The sequence below is a fragment of the Geotrypetes seraphini genome, chromosome 17 (genome assembly GCF_902459505.1).
Source record: "Geotrypetes seraphini chromosome 17, aGeoSer1.1, whole genome shotgun sequence".
NCBI lineage: Eukaryota > Metazoa > Chordata > Amphibia > Gymnophiona > Dermophiidae > Geotrypetes > Geotrypetes seraphini.
The window spans coordinates 15,922,383-15,944,483 of record NC_047100.1 but is presented as its reverse complement, the minus strand read 5'-3'; the positions used below and the strand labels follow the sequence as shown (position 1 = coordinate 15,944,483).

The 22,101-nt window shown below is 39.8% G+C and overlaps 1 protein-coding gene across 2 annotated transcripts in view; it reads left to right on the top strand.

Annotated features, from left to right (window-relative positions):
• TASOR (transcription activation suppressor) overlaps positions 1 to 22,101 on the top strand; it is a 130,679-nt gene that overhangs the window by 87,334 nt on the left and 21,244 nt on the right. The window contains exons 16-17 of one of the 2 annotated variants that reach the window (XM_033925741.1): positions 15 to 159; positions 13,331 to 13,390. In XM_033925741.1, coding sequence (XP_033781632.1) covers positions 15 to 159; positions 13,331 to 13,390 — 205 coding nt within the window. The remainder of the gene's footprint in view (positions 1 to 14; positions 160 to 13,330; positions 13,391 to 22,101) is intronic. The other variant, XM_033925742.1, reaches the window with a different exon arrangement.

Genomic DNA, 22,101 nt, shown 5'->3' with positions numbered 1-22,101 from the left:
TTTTTTCTTTTTAGGAGCCTAAAACTGAAAGTATTAGTAGCTTTGATGGTTATAGTCCCTGTCATAGCACTCCCGTTGAACATACATACCATAGACGGTATTCTGGCTCAAATTATTTAGGGGATGCTGAAATGCACTGGAAACTGATTCCAATTACAGGTAAAATCTTTATTTCCTCCCTGGAACTCTTACATATTCTTCCTGGTAAGAATTAACTGATGGGATTTTAGGGTCATACATGACAAATCTTTCAGAACTGAATAAAACAGAAATTTGATATAGGCCAAGCTTTTCAAATGTTGGGCACTACATATATCAATGTATACCACTGTTTCTAGTGCAACTGGTGAACAGTCAATTCCTCGTTGCGAGAATCTGTGTAGAGAGCCTTATTTACATTTATTTTTCTCTGTCTCCTTCACTCTGAGCTGTCCTGCAAGTGCTCAAATTTTAATTGTCTACATGTGAGATGGTAGGAGTCTGTCTCTTCTGCTTGTGTTTATTTTTCTTTACTTTCAGGATTTTATTATCCAGTTGTGTGGCTTTTTAATGCTGCAGACTCCCAATTTCGGGACCTCTCTAGCTGCGAAAGGACATACTCTGAGGTAGAAGTCTGCAGCCAAGGGGGCAGCTTGCTTTGCAGGGCACTGGCTTGAACACCAGAAGAAAAGACCCAACTTTCCACAGGAGAAAAGGATAACCCCAAAAAATGAAACTGTGGCAATCCAATGTTCCTGACACTTCTTTTATTATTCAGTTAATCCTTTAAAATACAATCTCCACATTTTTCATGGAGGACCCAACATGGGCCGTGTTTCAGCAAATCACGCCTTCCCCTTGGATCCTATAGTATTGATTTTGAGAAAATATGATAAGAGTATTTTTATGCTCAAAGAGGTAATCAAATGGTGCCCAGTGAAGTATGTGTGCAGATCAGAGTATGTTGAAAAGATGTGCAGATAAGAGTACTGCACTGCAATTGTGCTGGTGAGGAAGTGGAGAAGTAAAAAATTGGATTTTCATGTGTACATGCAAAATACAGACTTGTATAAACACTATATATGATTGCCATTAAGCATGCAAATGGTGAAAGTAAAAGGTGACTTACATGTGTGCCTACCGAGAAAATGAATATGCAGCCTTTTGCAAATGTGGGATAACATAAATATCTTAACAAAACCATAAAAAAGCTTAGGGAGACCAAAAAAAAAATAAAATATATATATACATATAAAATATATATTATAATATATATATAATATATAAATAAAAGGGACCATAGAAATACATAACTCTAAATAAAACAAAACAGATTATAGGCCAAAAGGTTGTGTCGAAAGTGTCTCAATGAATGGAACACAAGGTCCATGTGTAGATTACATATGATAATGGAAGATGAACACATAAAAGGAACATGGGAAAAGTAAAACCAGCGCCTTTAAACGATCTATATAAAAGGCTTGAAAATGTTAAAGAAACTGACATTCCATTACAAGTACTAATGTACTTAAAAACAAACTTTACAAGTAAAAATGAACTTAAAAACAGAAAAGAAATTAAAAACAAAATGGAAAAGGATTGGGAGAAAAAAACTGAAAAACTCATCCGGCTGCAGCAGGCAGAAGACATCTTGGCCAATCAGGGCCTTAGGCCCCTCCCAAAAGGGGAATGCCCACCATTTTGAAGATAAATGCCCATGAGTAAGCCTCAGCCCCACCACTCCGCCGCTGTTCTATCTCATGACTGTGGGGAGAATTAGGTGGCACTTCATCACTGGCTGCTCATAACGATTGTATTTATCATTTTTAATCAATTTGTAAATATTTTCTAAAAAGTATTTCAATACTAATTTTATTTGTGACGTAATATATATACTTAGCTTATGTCAGCCAACGCCTGGGAGTCTAACCCGACACGTTTCGCACCTACTGGCGCTGTATCAAGGGTCTCCCTGTGTACATAAAAAGGAAGCCGTTAGTACCTCTTTATGTCTAACCGCCCCTACTGTTTAGCCCTCAGCTCCTAACAATTTAAAACCTGTAAGTGCTTACCGAGGTAGCGCTTGTCATCCGACTCATGTTCATATCAAGGGTAAGATGGCGGCGGCGGCCGACCTCGGGATATATATATATACTCTCATCTATCATTCATAACTAAGCCCCTCCCCCGGGTCTGATTGGTCAAACCTCTAACCAATAACCAAAATCCACTCTATCTCCCCATTCAATCCATAAGGTTCAACAGTATCCAATGAAAAGATGTATCTCTGCTCACTTTCAAGATCAAAAAAAGCTGAATGAAAGTGAGCAGAGATACATCTTTTCATTGGATACTGTTGAACCTTATGGATTGAATGGGGAGATAGAGTGGATTTTGGTTATTGGTTAGAGGTTTGACCAATCAGACCCGGGGGAGGGGCTTAGTTATGAATGATAGGTGAGAGTATATATATCCCGAGGTCGGCCGCCGCCGCCATCTTACCCTTGATATGAACATGAGTCGGATGACAAGCGCGACCTCGGTAAGCACTTACAGGTTTTAAATTGTTAGGAGCTGAGGGCTAAACAGTAGGGGCGCTTAGACATAAAGAGGTACTAACGGCTTCCTTTTTACTGTACACAGGGAGACCCTTGATACAGCGCCAGTAGGTGCGAAACATGTCGGGTTAGACTCCCAGGCGTTGGCTGACATAAGCTAAGTATATATATTACTTCACAAATAAAATTAGTATTGAAATACTTTTTAGAAAATATTTACAAATTGATTAAAAATGATAAATACAATCGTTATGAGCAGCCAGTGATGAAGTGCCACATAATTCACCCTGCAGTCATGAGATAGAACAGTGGCAGAGTGGTGGGGCTGAGGCTTACTCATGAACGTTAACGAGTCTCTTTACACTAGTCCAGGCATTTATATTGGATACATCAACACTGAGGACTGGTAAAATAACTACTACGACTGCCATATTTTTGGAGGCACCATTTTGAAGAGGCAGACCTTCCAGCAAGAGGAAGTAGGCATCCCTGTTGCTGGTCTTCTTATAAAGTTATGGGAAGGTCAAGTCGTTCAGGCAGGAGGGCGTGGGCATCTCTCCTGCCGATTTCGGGTGGGGGGTCTTCTGCCCACCACAGCTGGCTGAGCTGATCATTGCAGGGAAATTTCCCCCAATCAACTGAGCCGGCAGGACTCCCTGAATCTGCGGTTTCAGCAAATCAGAAACATAGAAGATGATGGCAGAAATGGGCCATGGCCCAAAATGTCTGCCCACTCTACTAACCCACCCCCTAATTTCTTCCTTGAAGCGATCCCACATGCCTATCCCATTTTCTCTTAAAATCCAGCACGCTGCTGGCCTCAATTACCTGAATTGGAAGACTATTCCAATTGTCGACCACCCTTTCGGTGAAGAAATGCTTCCTAGTGTCACTATGAAATCTCCCACCCCTGAGTTTCAACGGATGTCCTCTTGTCGCCGAAGGTCCTTTAAGAAAGAAGATATCCTCTTCTACCTCAATATGGCCCGTGACATATTTGAACGTCACAATCATGTCACCTCTCCCTCTAAGTTCCTCGAGTGAGTACAGCTGCAATTTACCCATACGGGAGGTCCTTGAGTCCTGAGACCATCTTGGTGGCCATTTCTGAACCGATTCAATTCTCCGCACATCTTTTTGATAATGTCTCCAGAATTGTACACAATATTCTAGATGAGGTCTCACCATGGATCTGTACAACGGCATTATAACTTCAGGCTTCCTGCCTGCTCAGTTGATTAGAGGTTCCCCTGCCACGATCAGCTGATGGCAAGCTGTGGTTTAGTTTCAGGATCCCCAGGCAAAGATAGGCAGCTAAAATGTAGGCCAGGGACATTCGACTGCATTGTGAGTCGATGGGGGTGCCCGATGTTTGATCTGATGGTGTCAGCAACCAACAAGAAAGCGGTTCTTCAGCCAAAGTTATAAGGCTGGAAGCATCAGCTTGAACACCCTGGTACAGCTGTGGCTAGAAGTGGGACTTCTATACGTGTTCCCTCCGTGGCCCATGATGGGAAGAGTTCTGAGGAGAAAAAAGTTGCACCCAAAACCAGTAATTCTAGCCTGATCAAGATTACCGTGGTATGCAGATCTGGTCTGTCTACAAAAGGTCCTGGGTTTACAACTTCCCTGTCACCCGGGGTTACTCACACAGGGACCAATCACTCTGGAAGATTTATGACATGGCTTTTGAGCAAGCAGCCTAGAACACAAAGGCTATTTGGATGTAGTCATCTTCTCTACAGAGTTCCAAGAAGCAGTCAACAGTGGCCACCTATGCAAAAGCCTGGAAGTGCTTCCAGGTCTGGTGTGAACAGAAGAAGGAGGACCTGGTCATTGCCCTGATTTTATTTGATTCTAGCATTTCTTCAAGAGGATTTTGCAAAAGGCCTGACGATTGGCTCCCTCAAAGTGCAAATAGTGGGTCTTTCCTGCTTCAGAACTCAGACTAACAAAAGGACAATGACCTCTCACCTGGATATGTCAAGATTTATGGAGTATTAACGTCTACGTCCTCCAGTACATCAGCCGTTTCCAACATGGCATCTTAATCTCATCCTGCAGGCCCTCGCTAGGGCTCTGTATGAGCCTTTGGAGGAGGCATCATTGATGGACCTGAGGGTCAAAACTGGTGGCGGTCATATCAGCATGACAAGTGTTGGAACTGCAGGTATTATCCTGCAGAGAACTCTTCCTCAGGATTTCAGAGTATGGGATAATACTGCATATGGGCCCCTCTTTCTTGCCAAAGGTAGTCTCAAGTTTCCATGTCAACCAGGAAGTACGGCCAGTTCCAAATGATGTGTCTATTGCACTAGAAGGGAAGATAGACACATCATTCTGGAAGCCTACTATGTCAGATGTTCATTAGCCTGCTTCTTATGTCTCTGACATGTCGGTTTACAAGATATCTTGTTTCTATCCAGCAAGAGGAAGGATAGAGTAGACCAATGCTATCACGAAAGGATCAAGAAATATCGTTCAGAGCTCCAGGACTGTTAGTGCCGTTTGTACTCAGGTAAGAGACTTGTTTGTTCCACCTCGTTAGATTTTTTTTCAATGGTTTGCTTAATCAGAGTTAAATTTTCTTGATATGAGCAGAAGAGACATGTTTCTCGTGGAATGTCTCTGTACCTGTTATGCTTCCTCTCTAGGGCTGACCATCTACTTTGATACAAACTGAGCACTTACAGGATAGCCCAGAGTGGGAAGAAAAAATGTAAATGAAGCTTTCTACCCTGATTCTTGCAATGAGGGATTGACTACCAACCAGTTCCATAATGATTTGTCTATCTACTAGAAAGATTATTATTAAGGTAAGAACCTAATCTTCCTTTTGCCATGAAATCATTATCTAGAAGGCACTATGCCTATACCTAACATTCCAATATTCTCTGCCTCCACCAGATGGTAGTGCACGTTTTGCTGGTCTAGTAGGATTAAGGCTCTTTGGGTTGCCTGTGTTCTGCAGGTTGAGTACTAGTAGGGGTTATCTCACCTGGATGGATTGCTCCTCGGATGTGAGTGTGTCGGGCTTCCAAGACACTGGCCTTCAGCCTCTCTTGCTTCGTAGAGCACTACTGAGCTCTCCTAAGGCAAAGGTGTGAGGTGATCTTTCTTAGTCTTTCTTGGTGTGTAAGTGGGACTGATTGAGTTAGAGTGGCTCCAGGGCTGGCGTGATAACTGGTCTTGTTGAGGGAGAGTTGAGGTACATTTAAGCCCTTGTTGATTGGTCTGGGGTCAGGGTGTTGTCATCACGTTGCTGTTAAGAAGCATAGCTTCTCTTTCCATTTCCGGTGTCACACAGATGGAAGTTTTCACACTTGAGACCATTTGTTTTGGACCCGGGACCCTGCTTTTACTTCCTTTATGCATTGTTTTCCTTATTGTCCAATAATAGATTGGTCCAGTTTACATTGGATAATGGAGACTACTGTATGTATTTATTTTCAGTTAAATTACCTTTGCTTAGAAGATATTGTTTTGGTAAGAAAAAGCAGCACGTTCAATATTTAATGTTTTCAGTAACTATGGCCCTTATTTTATGAACATACTCATGTAGATAGCATTTACACATGTATTGATGTGGAAATAGTAGTAAGAGAAAGCTGTTTACAAATGGAACAAAAATCTATACATTTTACACAGGGAATACATATATAAGGAGAAAAAAATCCTAGTCAGGTTTTATACCAGCTCAAAAATATGCACAGGTTTTAAAAAAAGTGATTATTTTGGCCAGAGTGTTAGACAAAGGAGCAAGGGAGTCATTCTTAATCCCTGCCCTTTTTTTGCCTCCAAAATCAAACCACATCAAACTCGCGGCCTAGCCTCCCTATTTAATTAGTGGCATAAAGTGTTTATAAAATGGCTGCCTCTGTGTGTGGTGGCAAATAAACGTGCATTCCTGTCCCAGTCTGGACATCACAATTCTGATTTCCTCATATGTAATTTTGTGCTCTGTGCACATAATCCCTCAGTCTGCATTTCTCTGTTAGTTGGGGATAATGGAAAAAATTATAGTGATTTAGTTCAGAATCTAGTCAGAGATCCACAATTAACAAATTCTTCATTGATCTGTGAATATTCAGAAAACTTTTTGTTCATAATATCCATATGCCTCTTTCTAGGAGGACACCTTTCTGGCAGATTGCTGCTTTTGATTTTATGGATATCCTAAAAATGTGCTGAGGAAAGTGGTCTGAGAATCCATCAGATAAAGCAAAACCTATTCCAGTGCAATAGGTGAGACATTCTAGACAAGTGGGTTATCTCCCAATGGCTGCATGCCATTGTCAGCCCAGCCGTACATTGCTAGCGGTCAGCATTTTCTGTTGGCCTTACCAATGTCAGCAAAGGCCTATGGGAAATCATATCAGTTTTATCTGACCTCGGGGCATGTCAGTGCAAACAGCCTCAGAATGCCTAAATTAACGAAAGACCTTGGAACAGACCAGAGGTTCTAAAGATGAGCTAAGATGTGTTAATGTCTGTGCTTAAGATACACACGAGCCCCAACTGCATGGTCTGGCACAGATAGTTAGAGTTCATCAGAAACCATTGTCAGAGCAATACTAGATATTAACAGTAACTCCATAGGGTTAATCAGAAACCATTGTTGGAGTGATACTGGAAATTAATAGTAACTCCAGTCTATGAGGGACAGTTTCTCCCTCTTTTCTTCTCCAGTCTCTCATGCCCCACTCACTTTATTTACCATTGTTTCAAACAGTTTACAAAAGATAGGGGTGCTTTATAGGGGTGGATTATATTTTTAGAACAGGTCTCAAACCTATAAATATGAGGTGAAATCATTTTTCTCTCTCTCACTGGAACCTGATCCCTGGCTTACTCCTTCTCCCTGAAGCCTGGATCTCTCTCTCACTCTCTCTCTCTCTCTCTCTCTCTCTCTCTCTCTCTCTCTCTCTCTCTCTCTCTATTCTTTATGCAATCACTCTTGGCTGTCCTTGTCATTGATTTCACTTCCTACTGAATCTTCTACGAGGGTATTGAATCCAGGACCAGGTGGAGTGTAAGGCCGCCACATATCATTGGGGCTTGTTTGCTTCAACATTACCCTTCCAAACCCTTACATTTTGGTTGAGGTCTCATCCTTACAGCCATATGCAGAAGGAATCCATTCCACATTTTTTCTGTGAGTCCTCTACTTCACTGGGAGCTCTAGCCTTACCTGCATTCTGTTATGTCCTTTCCAGATTCCATACCCTTTCTGTTAAATTCCAAACCCGCAATCCTGGAGTTGCAAAAATCCACTTTTCTGAGCGCATGCTCCTTCCCTTTAGACTGAGAGCTAGAGTCATATCAAGTTTAAATTTCTGCAAGCAATTCGTGCAGAAGTCTTTTGAGACATGACTCAGACGTTCAAATACTTCAAAGGTATTAACGTAGAGCAAAATCTATTCCAGAGAAAAGAAAATGGTAAAATCAGAGGGCATAATTTGAGGTTTAGGGGTGGTAGATTCAAGAGTAATGTTAGGAAATTCTTCTTTACGGAGAGGGTGGTTGATACATGGAATGCGCTCCCGAGGGAGGTGATGGAGAAGAAAACTGTGACAGAGTTCAAACAAGCGTAGGATGAACACAGAGGATCGCTAAATCAGAAAATAATGGGTATACATTGAAGGAACTAAGGCCAGTACTAGGCAGGCTTGCACGGCCTGTGTCCCATATATGGACATTCAGTTGAGGACGGGCTGGGGAGGGATTCAGTGGCTGGGATGGTTAACTCTATGCTGTTGAACAGAATCCTTAATTACACTTTCTACATGTCTATGTATCTCTAACAATATGTAGGATGGTTGACTGATTTTGAGCAATACATTCCTTCAGAGCATCTTCTGGATTTTCAGTGGACTATACATACTCTGTCACAGACTGCAACGTATTTTCCAGGATCGCTCTGATGCTTTTCAACTCTTCCAGAGCGTTCTTTCTGTAGCTATGAGATGCCTAGCTTGTCTCAGACTCTTTGATATTGACCTCAATGTCTAAAATAGATTGGTCAATATTCCATGCCAAGGGAAGGAGATTTTTTGGCAAGCTCATCGAGGTTGCTGTACAAAGATTAGCTCAACATGAGCAGACTTGGGATACTTTAAATAAAACAAAGTCTGTCTTTTCTTCGAGGAAATGTACTAAACAACCTCCTTCACATCGGAGACATAAGAACATAAGCATTGCCTCTGCCGAGTCAGACCATAGGTCCATCACGCCCAGCAGTCCGCTCCCGCGGCGGCCCTCCAGGTCAATGACCTGTAGTGATCTATTACTCATTATACCCCTGGATCCCCTTTCCCTTCAAGAACTCGTCCAATCCCTTTTTGAAACCCAAAATCGTACTCTGCTCAACCACCTCCTCTGGAAGCGCATTCCAAGTGTCCACCACCCCCTGGGTGAAGAAGAACTTCCTAGCATTTGTTCTAAATCTATCTCCCCTCAATTTTTTTGAGTGCCCTCTAGTTTTTGTTGCCCCTGCCAGTCTGAAGAATATGTCTGTCTTCACCATACCCTTCATGATCTTATAAGTTTCTATCGTATCCCCTCTAAGTCTCCGCTTTTCCAGGGAAAAGAGCCCCAGCCTCTCCCGACATTCTCCTGCTACACCTTCTGTTACTGGGCAGCCAACGCAATAGTAACAAATGTGCTAGCGGCCTTAGACTGATTCATTGGCGCTTGCTCATAACTCTGCCAATTCTTCTAGATCAATCAGAGCTTGCCTTCACTATAACATTAACGTTGATCGCTCATATCAACCGACCTATGACTTCTCACAGTCCTTATGGAAGTTGTATCTCTTTATTTTATGTGCATAGCCGCCTATTTAATAAAAAAACAACAGTATGTCGCACCACGGGCTCCATTTCAAGTTTTTAAAATTTCCAGCTGTATTTATACTTCATATTTCCTATCATCTCTGCTGTGCAATCTCACGTTAGTAGGATATCCACCATGGATGTAGAGCGTGTTTTTTTTCCTGTTATCTGGACTCCATTCCACTAAGAGGGGAATATAACATGGGTGTAGACTCCGCATGTTTTTCAGCAAAAACACAAATTAGCAAGTATCAATCAAGCTGCAACTGCTTCAGGATTCCACCATGGTGTGTGAAGCCTGTAAGGTGACTTTTTTCCTTTTGTTTGGAGACATTGATATAAGGACAATGACAGGATCTAGCAGGGTTGTAGAAGCTTGTAAGTTAGATTCCTGCCATATCAGAACCGTGCACTGCTTTAGTTTTGAAGCAAGATCAACCAGGGTTTTCTTGAAACATTTCTTCCACTGTACCATCAAGGTTCAAACTGTATCTTCCAGAAGGCACCCATTTACTTCAAGTCTTTTTCCCTACAGCTTATTGAACATTTGCCCAAAAACCTTTTACTCAATCTCCTTTTGATTCTAAAGGGCCCGGAGGTTTGGGTGGGGCTATAGAGGAGGCCACTACATCCATTTTTGGAGTTTTTTCTTTTGCTCCAGCTTATCTCGCCCATAGTCTCTGGACAGACGGTTTCTCCTATATAGTCTACAGTTGGACGTTTTTGCATTCTGAAGTAAGCATGCACATTCCCAGACCTGTTCCTACTGGGCTTTCCATACAGGTCTCTTAAATTTATTTCATTTTTGTTTTTAACATACATATAATTTTTGTACTCAGGAGCACTCATCTCAACTTCTCCTTCTTTGCCGAGTTGCTCAAGTTGCACTATACTTCAGCAGAAGAGTCTAGTTTTCTAGCTCTCTGTCAAGGGACCAAGAACATTGGGCATAGAAAATTATTGACATATACCCTTTTTTCTTCCCTCCTTCAATCACAACTTGCCATTTTGTTCTAGGCAATATTCTCCTCATCATCTAGCAATTGCTGCCTCTCTCCTAGATGGAATGGACCAGTCCCTGTGTGCATTTTGTTCTCTTCCTGTCATTATCAATTCAGCTTCAGCGGTAATTGGCCTCCATGCTTTTTGTAACCCCTGGTGGGCCAGACAGCCAAGGTTCAGATTTCCATTACAGCCATAGTCAAAGATCTTTCTCTCAAGAGTTGAAGGTCTGTTTTATATCTTGGTACCTTTCGGGGTGACCTTAGCAGACACTTTTTTTTCTCATCCTACCAGACTCTTTTAGCTGTGTTCAGAGAGCAGCGCTGTGAGAAGTGGTGAAGATGGTTTTCACTGTTCTTGGCTCTGTATCTTACAGCCTTTATCCTAGTTCATATCTTCTTTCTGGAGAGAAAAAAATTCTTCTCTTCTCCCACTCAGCTCTTCATCTCACTTCAGTCAGAGTTCGCCTTAGTGTTAAGAGTACTTTCCATGTTCAAGTCAACAAACTGCTCATCCTCTGGTTTCCAGCTTTGTAACAGGTTTTGTTGACTCCCATCGGTCTACAGTAGTTTGAGATCTTCACCTTGTTTTCATCAAGCTGTTGCACCCTTCTTTTGAACCATGTACAGTTCTTTAACCATGATAAAGTAGTTTTTCTGTACCCCTTCCTTTATTCTGGACAACAAAGGTCACGGTATGTCATATACATTTCATCATTGTGATTCTACTTTTCTCTGTAAAGCCTCATTCTCACCCTGGAGGAATGGCTCTTCAAACCTTGGACTACAAACGAGCCTGTGCTTTTCTCTTACAAGGAACTAAGCCATTCAGAACCTCTTCTTACCTGTTCATCCCCTTCATTCCTCACAGGTTGGCTCAATCTATCCCTTGAGATCTATTTCTACATACCTTGCAGTCTATTTTTCTTTTGACATGTTTCGGCTATGCTGCAACTTGGGTGATCTCTGATAGCACCTAAGGTCTCAGTATTGTGGCTTCAGTTACATTCTTACGTTCTACTCCATGGGTAATATCTGGATTGCAGCTACTTGGCCCCTAATTTACACGTTCATACCTCTCTCCTATCTAGAATCTTGTCAAGAAGGGAGGGTCTCTTCGGCTGAGTAGTATTCCAAAATTATTTCCTTCATTGGCCCACTCTCCCTCCATCGCATTGCATTAAGCTAGGGGGTCCCATATGTGAGAATATGCTGCTTTCTTGTCCTAGGATAAAGCACAGTTATTTACCGTAACAGGTGTTATCCAGAGTCAGCAGGCAGAAATTCTCACATCCCACCCACCTCCCCTGGTTGGCTTCTTAGCTTGCTTATGGAACTGAGGTACCGCGAGCCTCATCGGATGGGAAGGCAGTCGCGAAGTTTCTTAGAACTTAGTGACAGTCCACTTTTCAAATTGTCTGTACTGGGCTCCTTCGATGCCAATATGTGAGAATATCTGCCTGCTGTCCCTGAATAACACCCATTACAGTAAATAACTCTGCTTTATTTCCAATGGGAACTTGGGGGATGACTTTTTAAACAATTTTAAAATCATTTTTCACAGTTTCTGAGGGCATGGCTCAGGTTCCCCAGACCCAAAATTGCTATTTTTTATTTTCAAATTTTGTTTATTTTTGCTGTTTTTGGCGTGAATTCACTGGCGGCAGCCATCTTGGGTTTTAAAGCAATCCTTTTTTTCTAACTTTTATTTCTGCCTCAAAACCCCTCGATTTGATAAAAAATAGTTTGGGATGGACTCCCCAGTCCCTAATTTGTTGAATATGTGCATTGATTGCACCGGATCAGCAACCGTGTACTGTGTGCCATACCACGCTATGGACCTGTATTTATGAAAGTTGGTAATGTTATGCTTCTAGTTAGTTGCTCTTTTTTAATGAAAATACAGTAGAGTCTTTAATATCTGACATAAATGGGACAGCTCATTGCCAGATAATTGAAATATGGAACACACTAAAATTGCATAGACAATGTGTATTTCAATTGCTGCAGTGAAAGCAGGGACTCGGTAGCATTGCCAAATAGATAGATGCTGTTCTCCTACTGAATCAGATACCAGGTAGGTGGAAAAAAAAGCCACGATGATATTGGGGATCTCTTGGATATGCTGGATGGTCAGATTAGCGAAGATTGGGTAATCAAGACTACTGTATTGCAAAAAGCCCAGATATTTTAAACTGCTATTGAGAGATACATTTAAAATCTCCACTAATCAATAAACTAACAAAGCTAATACAAGCAGAACTATGAGTTCGCTATTAAGTCTATGTATGTTCCTTAGGTACACAGCACTCAAAATACTAGGAAAGTTAAAAATAATAAATTAGGTCTTTTACTATGGTTTTCTTATCTCTTATGGGACTCTTCATGTCTCTCTTGAACAATTGGAAATGAGCATTACTAAGAGCCTGAGCTGCCAAATTGGAGAAAGTGTTTTCCAGTATTTCAACAGTAGTTTTGTTACACTGAAGGACAATTAATCTAATAATCAATGAAAGAATATTACTTTTAATGTTTAGTCAGTATAAGAAAAGCATTAATAAAGATGATAATTGAGCAGCTCTACATTATGTATTGTGTCCTAAATTTTGGCAGTATAGCTGTGACAGGTTTAAAAGGTTCATAGCTGGAGAAAACACAGCACAGCCGTCATAGATGGAGAAAACACAGCACAGCCTTCCTGATTTCTTTCTTGAGTTCTGCACAGGCTGTAGAATATTTGACTTTTTTAGAATATGCGTATTCTTTTCTTTCCCTTCATAATAAGTTCTACGAAGTACTGTCTCTAGTTTATTGGTATTAGTATGAGTGTTCAGTTAATTTATTTAAAACTGATCTCATTTTTGTGCTTTAAGTTTTGTCTAAGAATCCACTATACAGTTTTGTTAGAGTATAGTTTGTGGCGAAAGGTTCACAGATGCTAACTACTGCTTTCCCTCAGGAGGGGAAGGAAGAGTTCCAGAGGATCATATGGAAAACCTTAGAGAAAACCCAGTATCAGGTGAGAAGGCTGATAAATATATTTTTATTTTTATTTGACCCTGAAGCACAAGTAGACTTGGCTGAAAATTGCTACTTGGAAGCATTTACCACTACTGGGATTGGATCACAGTCTTCTCATTTAAGTTGACTTTTAAGTTGCTAAGAGATGTACATTTTTATGAGGCTGAAATCATTCTTTTCACAGCCTTGCCTTCTCTACAAATTAGTTTATTAGTATGTATAATTTATAATATTGATTGTTTCTTGATCCTATTCTTAATAGGTCAATAAGGCACATGTGAAAATATTTTCAAGTGGAACACATTGAAGTTGGATCAATAATATTGCCACTTAAAACATAGCCCTGTAATAGTGAACCTGTGAAAGCCAAGATGATAAAAGTATATCTTGACAGGATTATTTGGCTTAAAGAGCAAATGCCGAACAGACTGCTTTCATATCAGTATGACTTCCTTTTCCAAGGGCTACTACTTTTGCTCTTATTTCTATAGCATCACTAGACATACACATTGTTGTACACAAACATGTCGGAGAGAGTCCTTGCTCAACAGAGAGCTTGCAGAGCTGTTCCTCTGGAACCCAAAGCTTTATAATTATGTCCAACCTCTTTCTCTGATACCATCCAAAATGAAGATTTCTAAAATGTGCATTGGATGGATGAAGATGTTAGTGCACATCATAACTGAATGGGCTTCAGCTATTTTAGACATTTCCTTGAGCTCTTATAGTTAGTGCTAATTTTTATACCAATAAAGCAAAGTGGTCAGATTAATTAAACAGAGACAATTCTCTTAACGTATTCTGATCCAGAGTAAATTAATTTGAAATCTTTGTAATTAAAATCTTATATGATCTTACCATGATTCATTTAGGAGTACCCTTTTTATTCAACACTTTTTAAATAGCTGCAAAATAAGCAAAGTGTTAATATAATTTTATCTATGAAAATACATTTTATTAAATGCATTTCGGAGAATAATCAGCTCTAATTCTTAATTATATATCATAGCCTTGATAAAATTTCTTTTATGGCACTATAGAGAACCCTTTGAAGTATTGTATTGAAATGTTTAATTTCAAGTCTTATCTGCTGAGGTAGTATTTATTTGGATTTATTAACCATTTCTATGAAGAGATTCACTCAAGGCGGTGTACAGCAACTACATTAGGACAAAACAGGGGAAACAAAACCACAACCTCAAAAGCACAGAACAAAAGTGGAATTGTCCCAATCAGAATGGTGCACAACAAAAAGTGTCTTTCAACTCATCTGATAAATCCAAATGCCTTTATTCATCCAAAATTCATAAAATGACTCTGCGACCCGACATGCACATGTTTCGGCCCAAACGGCCTGCCTCAGGAGTGTACAAGTACATACATAGGCATAAATACATTAATAACATGCATAGCATTCATATAAAACATATTTAAAAATATATATTTAAAAAACAGCGAAGAATAAAAACTATATATAAACAATATAATTAAAACAAAAAAATTCATTATACGTCAAATATGTGATAAAAGCATAGTCATAATAATTCATCATGCGAAGCAAATATAAAAAAAATCCATCATACAAAACAAAAATTAAAACATAAAGAATTATAGTTAACAATTTATATAAATACCCAATATACTACTGCTAAGAAATATATGTTTGTTAATAAGTAAATACACCTTTATTTTATACACCTATAAAAGTTGTGGCTATAAAAAATGTCTATGAAAAATCAAAACAATACATAATGTACTGTTTGTTTGACGATATAAATGTAAAACCCCAAAACACTTAAAACATATCAAAATACAAAAATATGTAAAAACAAATATTAAAATCTTAAGAAAACAATTAACAACAAAATTTTGTGTGAAGTAAAACTTAATGACTTGAGTAAACACCAATGGACCATTTGATAAGACTGTAGGTGAATATTATTTAAATTAAATAAGAAAGCAAAAATGCCTTTAGAGGTGGAGAAAGGAGGTCATTGTCAAAATGCTAAATATTAAAAAAATTTATAAATAAAAAGAGCATACCTTATGAGTCTTCGAGTGTATAAAAAGGTGCACAATCTCACTAAATGCTGCTTCTATATAAGGGATGAAACAAAACGGATGAAAAGGAACCAGAACCATAAAAACAAAACAAATACCGAGGACACGATAAGACAAAAAGGAGGGGGAGGTGAACAAAACTAAACGCTATCAAAAACTAGAAAGAAACCTGGACAAAAGCATATAAAAGGACAAGGGAAAACTGTACAAAACATATACAGGGCAAGAAAAGTGAACAGATGAATGCTATGGGTAACTATACAAACCGGAGCAAAACCGGGATTGATATATAAACTAAAGAAAAGTTTAAAACCTACGGAGGGAAAAACGTAAAAGGCCAGAGCAGTAAAGACATATGATGAATTTTTTTATTTTAATTATATTGTTTATATATAGTTTTTATTCTTTGCTTTTTTTAAATAAATGATGTTGTACTATAATTGTTTGATATTTACTGTACACGTGATGTAAGTTATAAAATGAATAAAGAATTAAAAAAAAAATATATATATATATATATATTTTAAAATATATGTTTTATATGAATGCTATGCATGTTATTAATGTATTTATGCCTATGTATGTATTTGTAGACTCCTGAGGCAGGCCGTTTGGGCCGAAACATGTGCATGTCGGGTCGCAGAGTCATTTTATGAATTTTGGATGAATAAAGGCATTTGGATTTATCAGATGAGTTGAAAGACACTTTTTGTTGTGCACCATTCTGATTGGGACAATTCCACTTTTGTTCTGTGCAGCAACTACATTAAACATAAAACTTACAATTTTGTTAACAGCATAACAGTAGTAAAAAGACCAGATATAAACAAATAAAATGAGATAAACTCAAAATCAGCAAATTGAACTTAATAATAGGACTAAGATGAAACTGTTTGAGATTTGGAGGATCTATTGCTGCTTTTATTGCAGTTTATTCCTGTAACTTTTTGCTCAAGTTTTGCCTTGTTATCTGCTGGCGTTTGCTTGCCTCTTGCGGGACACTGCTGAAGCTCCGCCCACAGGGGATTAAAATTTAAGTTCAGGAGGGCAGCGCCAGAGCAGCAAGTGCTGACGAAGGAGCGCGACCAAAGAGCGATTCTTGCACCTTGGTCGCAATTCCTTGACTAATTCTTTGTACATGGAATATTAGTAATTTTAATTTGTGTGTGAGTAAGATAATGGTAGATACTCAGTTAATGTAATAACAGGAAATGGTAGGTATGGGGCCCTTGCATTTAAATCTGGTTTTAGAAAGGTGAATTCTGGAGTCTCTGAATATTTAATAAGGGTTCCAGTTAAGGATATATATATTTTTTCTTTATTTAATTTTGCATAATAATGTACAAGATAACTTTTGCTTCAGAAATATAGCAGAAAATAGAAAATTAGGAAGTATTTAAAGTAACAGCTTATCTCCTTAGGCCACAATAAATTCAGATTCAAAGAGAGATCAGAAAATTAGTGAAGAGGTCTAATTAAAAATAATAAGAAAAAAGAAACAAATAGGAATTAGCATAACAGAAAGTTCCCATAATTTAATAATGCTATTCACAACATTTGCTAAGTTCCCCCAACTGACAACTTCTTCATATCCAGGAATACCCACAATTATTCAAGCAGAATGAATATATATTTAACCCCTAATATACATTTACAGGAATAAGCTTGGAGAAAATTTGCAACCAGAGTTACTGTTTCAACTCTCATGGCTAGAAACAGTTTTCTACGTTCCTGCGTTTGTCTAGTAACATCTGAGTAGATCCACACTTTTTCCCCAGAAATAGAGCTTGAGAATTATGAAAATATTGCCTGAAAAATTCTATCACAACTTGCTCGAAAACAAAGGAAACCAATAATGTGGCTCATTCTGAAGTTTCAGATATTGAAGTTTCAAGCAAGTCCGTAAGGTTCAAAGGTTCTCCAACAATTACATTTTGTACTCCTATTTCCTTTTTCATAGATATATAATATATACGGTTAACTGGTGGAATATTTTAGAACTTCTATCAAAAATTTTCTCAACATTTCCATGGGAGACACACTTAAAGATGTTGAGAAATAGACATGCATTGAGCCTATGATTATAGTTCTCTAGTTGTTCTACTTTTCTAGTAAGCATTATTTTATCTTTGACTATTCCAGTGGATAAAGATTGCAGATCTTCAACCTTCTCTTTGATTTAAATCTATTTTATTCATTTCACATCAAAGATCACAAAGAACACTTTGATACATGTAACTAAATACATTCAAGAAATTATTATCAAATCATAAATTCCAGTACAATGATTATAGTCCACATTAAAGGAGAGTGAAACCATACACAATCAAGGGTAGTTGAATTAAAGAAAACTAAACTCGGTCATATTTGCATATGCCACAAATGTACAGGGTTCTTTGGTTAATTACATTAGGTCCTAAGTGGTTGAAATTACAGAGGGGTCAGGAGCCTTAATGGCAGCCTTACCTTCCAAAAAAAAATGTAGTTGTTCTGGATCATAAAAAATATACTTATTTGTTTGATAGGAAATACAACATTTACAAGGAAACCTAAGTTGAAAGGTAGCTCCCAAAGCCAAAACTGACTGACGGAATGTCCGAAATTTTTTCCGTCTAAGCTGCGTCCACTTTGAAACATCAAGAAAAATTGCAATTTTGTGATTGTAAAATTCAACATTTTCAGTTCTATAATAGAGGCGGAGAAGAGCTTCTTTATCTTGTAAGAAAACAAAAGTTACTAACAAAGTGGCTCTCGCTGAAATCTCAATCTGTGAAGATTCTAACATCCCAATGAGGTCTAATTCTCCAGGATGAACAATTGACTTGTCCTTATCCTCTTCAACTATATTTAGATAATATAGTTTTTGCAATGGTGGCATATTTGTCTCTGGAAATTTTAAAACTGAAGTCAAAAAAGAATGAAAAAGTTCTCTCGGTGATAATATTCTAGATACAGAAAAATTTAAGTCTCAGGTTTAAATTTCTATTTGCATTTTCTAAGTTTTCAATTTTCCTGATCATTAAGTATTTTTCTTTCATTTGAGAATTTGATACAAGTTTTATTTCAGAGACTGTCTTTTCAATATTATCCATTCTAGTTGCTTGTTGTTGAATTTTCCCTTCACAATTTTTAATTTGAATTGCAGTTTGTTGAGTTGAGGAAATAAATTGGGAGCATACCTGGTGAAGGCTCTCCATGGCTCCCCACAACGCCTCCATATCCACCACTTTAGGCTTGATCAGGGGTTTCAGAGGTTGAAGTGGAGAAGGGACTCCATTTCCCACACTCGTTGCTCCCTGAACGCCTCCTCCTCCCTCTGCCGTTTGCTGGTGACCTGGCACAGCCTGAATTACCTCCGGGGTCAAAGGCAGCATCATCGGTTCCAGCAGGGATTCACTCCCCGACATCTCCCGTTGATCCGCGGGACTGCCCGACATCGTCCCGGGACGGGGAGGGATCGCAGGACCCAGCGGGCTCAGCGAGAAGTCACTGTCCAGTTCCGAGGTCTGCCCCCCTCGGAGCACGGATTCGCCCAAACCAAAGGGAACAGCAAAAGCTGTTATTGCTGTCTGGCGTGTCGCCGATGAGGCCGAGGATGCCGGGAGATTGCTCCTCTGTTTCCCCCTGCGCTTCGGCATTCCTGCAAGCAAAAACGGTAAGTCAATCTCGGGGAAAAAAGCTTAGAACGCCGCTGGAAGGGGAGCCTCTCACGACACGTCTGTCCCTGACGCCATCTTGGTTTCAGAGTTTTTTATCCCCTTCAACCTTCTCTTTAACTTGTTTGACCTCAAGTGCAAATTGTTCCTTCAAGTTTTCCTGCCAAAGTATTCACAGTACATAAAGAGTTGTAATCTCCCGGGAAGACTTGTCGATGGATGAATTAAGCTTTGAAAGAGCATTCCATATGCTCTCTAAAGTTACCACCAGAGAAGATCTTGTAGGAATGGAAGTAATCACACTCCCTTCTAAGTCTCATTGTTTCTCGATAACTCCAACTGCTTCTGCCCCTGCAATTGGGGTCTCCCTCACGAGAGAAGTTTTGCAGGACTCCTCCAATACAGAAACAGGGAACTCCGGATGTGGTGGAGGAACAGGGGGGGGGGGGAATGAGAAAAATCTTCCAGTCTGAGTCTTCGGTTCCTCTTTGCTCTAAGGACGCACCAGACGCCGCTCTGGTTCCAGTCCGGGAACTCCCAGGTTTGGCAACATACTCCAGAATTGTACATTGTGCAGGGGTTGATGTCTGAACTGTAAAGAAGGCAGTTCAGACTGTCTCCTTGCGCTTAGAATGTGGAATAACGGTTTATCGGGCAAATTTGAGATTCTCCGTTGATCGCTCTCAGAGATGCCATCCCAGAGCTGCAAGAACTGGGCTTGAAGAAAGTGTGGTCTATGTTGTGTGAGTTGGGAGAATGCTTGGTGTTAAGAAATATATGGATGGTTTTGTGTGTGGTATACTTGCCACCTGGTATTGTTGGCTCTGAAGAGTTTCCTTTTTTAGAATTTTTATTGGGTTTATCAGTAAATATGGAACATTTGATCCTGATTGGTGATGTTAATGTGCCCCTATCGCCAAGAGAGCTAAAAGCTGAGAAGTTGAATAAGGAGTTTTTTGGGGGTTTTTTTGCATTATGGAGGGCTTAGATTTGTTGCAGCTTGTGGCTGAAAGCACTCATAAAGCAGGGGGAATGTTTTTAGACCTGGTGTTTGTCTTGTATGATGGTTGAAAAGTTGGAAGGATCAGTGAAGGTTTTGGAAGTGATTTGGTCGGATTACGGCTTGCTTTTTGTTTCTGTTCGGCTCCTCAAATAAGTAATGAGGAGAGAAAGAAGGTGGTAAGGCCAAGGTTTGAGGTGAATGACTTATCAGTGATTTTGAAGCAAGAGTTTGGTGGTGAATGAGGATGTTGAAATGTGGTACTTGTTTCTTTCAACTGCCCTTGATGCCATGGCACCAGAAGAATTGATTACAGAGTGTAAATTTTCTGTTCCTTGTCCTTGGAGATCAGATGCTGTTATTAATGTGAGAAGGGAAGTTCGAAGAGCTGAAAGAAAATGGAGGAAATCTACAGATCCAGATGATGAAGGATTTTGTATTAGATTGTTGGAATATATGAGCGGAATAGATATTTTCAAGAAAGGATTAATAATGCCCAGAGTAAGCCTCGGGAACTCCTTCGGATGGTTAAATATCTTTTACATGGAAAGAATGATGTTAACAACAATGATCTACTGGATGCTAATAAATGTGAGTTTTTTTAAAAAGGAAGTTAGGTGAGGTGGCCTTTAGAAAATTTGATAAAGAGGAATGCATTGTGTGTGATTCTGTTGAATCAGCCATTGCGTGGCGGTTCTTTGAGCTTGTAAGTAAGGAGGAAGTAAATGAAATTTCTCTTGTCTCACCAACACAGGTGGTGTTGGATCCATGTAATTTTAATATAATCCAGCATATACCCCTGGCTGTGAGCACCTTTGTTGCCTTAATTGTTAATAAATCTTTGGCTGGGAGCCAATTTGCTTTGGGATGTAAGGAATCCAAGGTTACCCCAATATTAAAAAAAAAAGGATTGGATGAAGAGGATTTGAAAAAATTTTGGCCTCTCTTTGTCTCCGTTTCTGGGAAAAGTGATTGAGAGAGTATTATTAAAGCAACTGAATGCTTACATTACACAAAATAATTGCCTTGATTCATTTCAATTTGGATTCCATCATGCGCATAGCATAGAATTGTTATTGCTCTCCTCCCCTCCCTCCAGCCCCGAAGCAGCAGTCCTGTGCTGTGAAACCCACCACCACACCTGAAGCAGCGGTCATGAGCTGCAAACCCTCCTCCCTCCAGCCCCAAAATGGCAGTGGTCCTGAGCTGCAAACCCTCCCTTATCTGAAGCAGCAACCAGTCAGCAGAGGCAACACTGAAAACAGGCTGCTCGTAGCCAGCCCTGGTAAGGCCTTTTCTCTGATGCATCACTTCTGATGCAGCAGAGGAAAGGCCCTGCCGAAGCTGGCCAAGAGCAGCCTGCTTACAGCACTGCCTCTGCTAACCAGCTGCCGCTGCTACTTCAGTAAATGAGGAGGTTCAGGAGGCCAGACCTGTGTGGAAGGAGGGAGAAGCAGTAGGGCGAGGGGGACCAAAGTGTGTGTGTGTGTGTGGGGGGGGTGTCCAGCAGGTTGCAGGGGAAGGGGAGATGGATGCTGGACCCATAAGTGGGGAGAGAAGGGGGGGAGAGAAAGTGACCCAGAAAGAAAGGAACAGATGCTGGACCTACAAGTGGAGATAGGGGGAAGATAGAGTGATATAGGGAGACAAAACTATTTTTATAATAACTCTCAAGCAACCAGAAGCTACAATTATCCAGCATCCATCAATCCCCATGGGTGCCGGATAACAGAGTTACTGTATTTGCAACCAATGCAAGTTTTTACTTTGCATTTTCCGTAATCTTCCAGGCTATTTCTTTTTTTGAAAATTAACAATTTCCTTATCTGTGCTAGATTGGTCCAGACGCGTATGTTATACCCCCTTGCTAGCAGATGAAGTCAGAGAAAAACAGCTCAGAGTTGACATCAGCCCTCTTTATTGGGGTTCTCAGCATTTCTTTCTCCAGCAAATGGTGTAAATATGTGACCTGGAACAGCAACTAAAATAGGC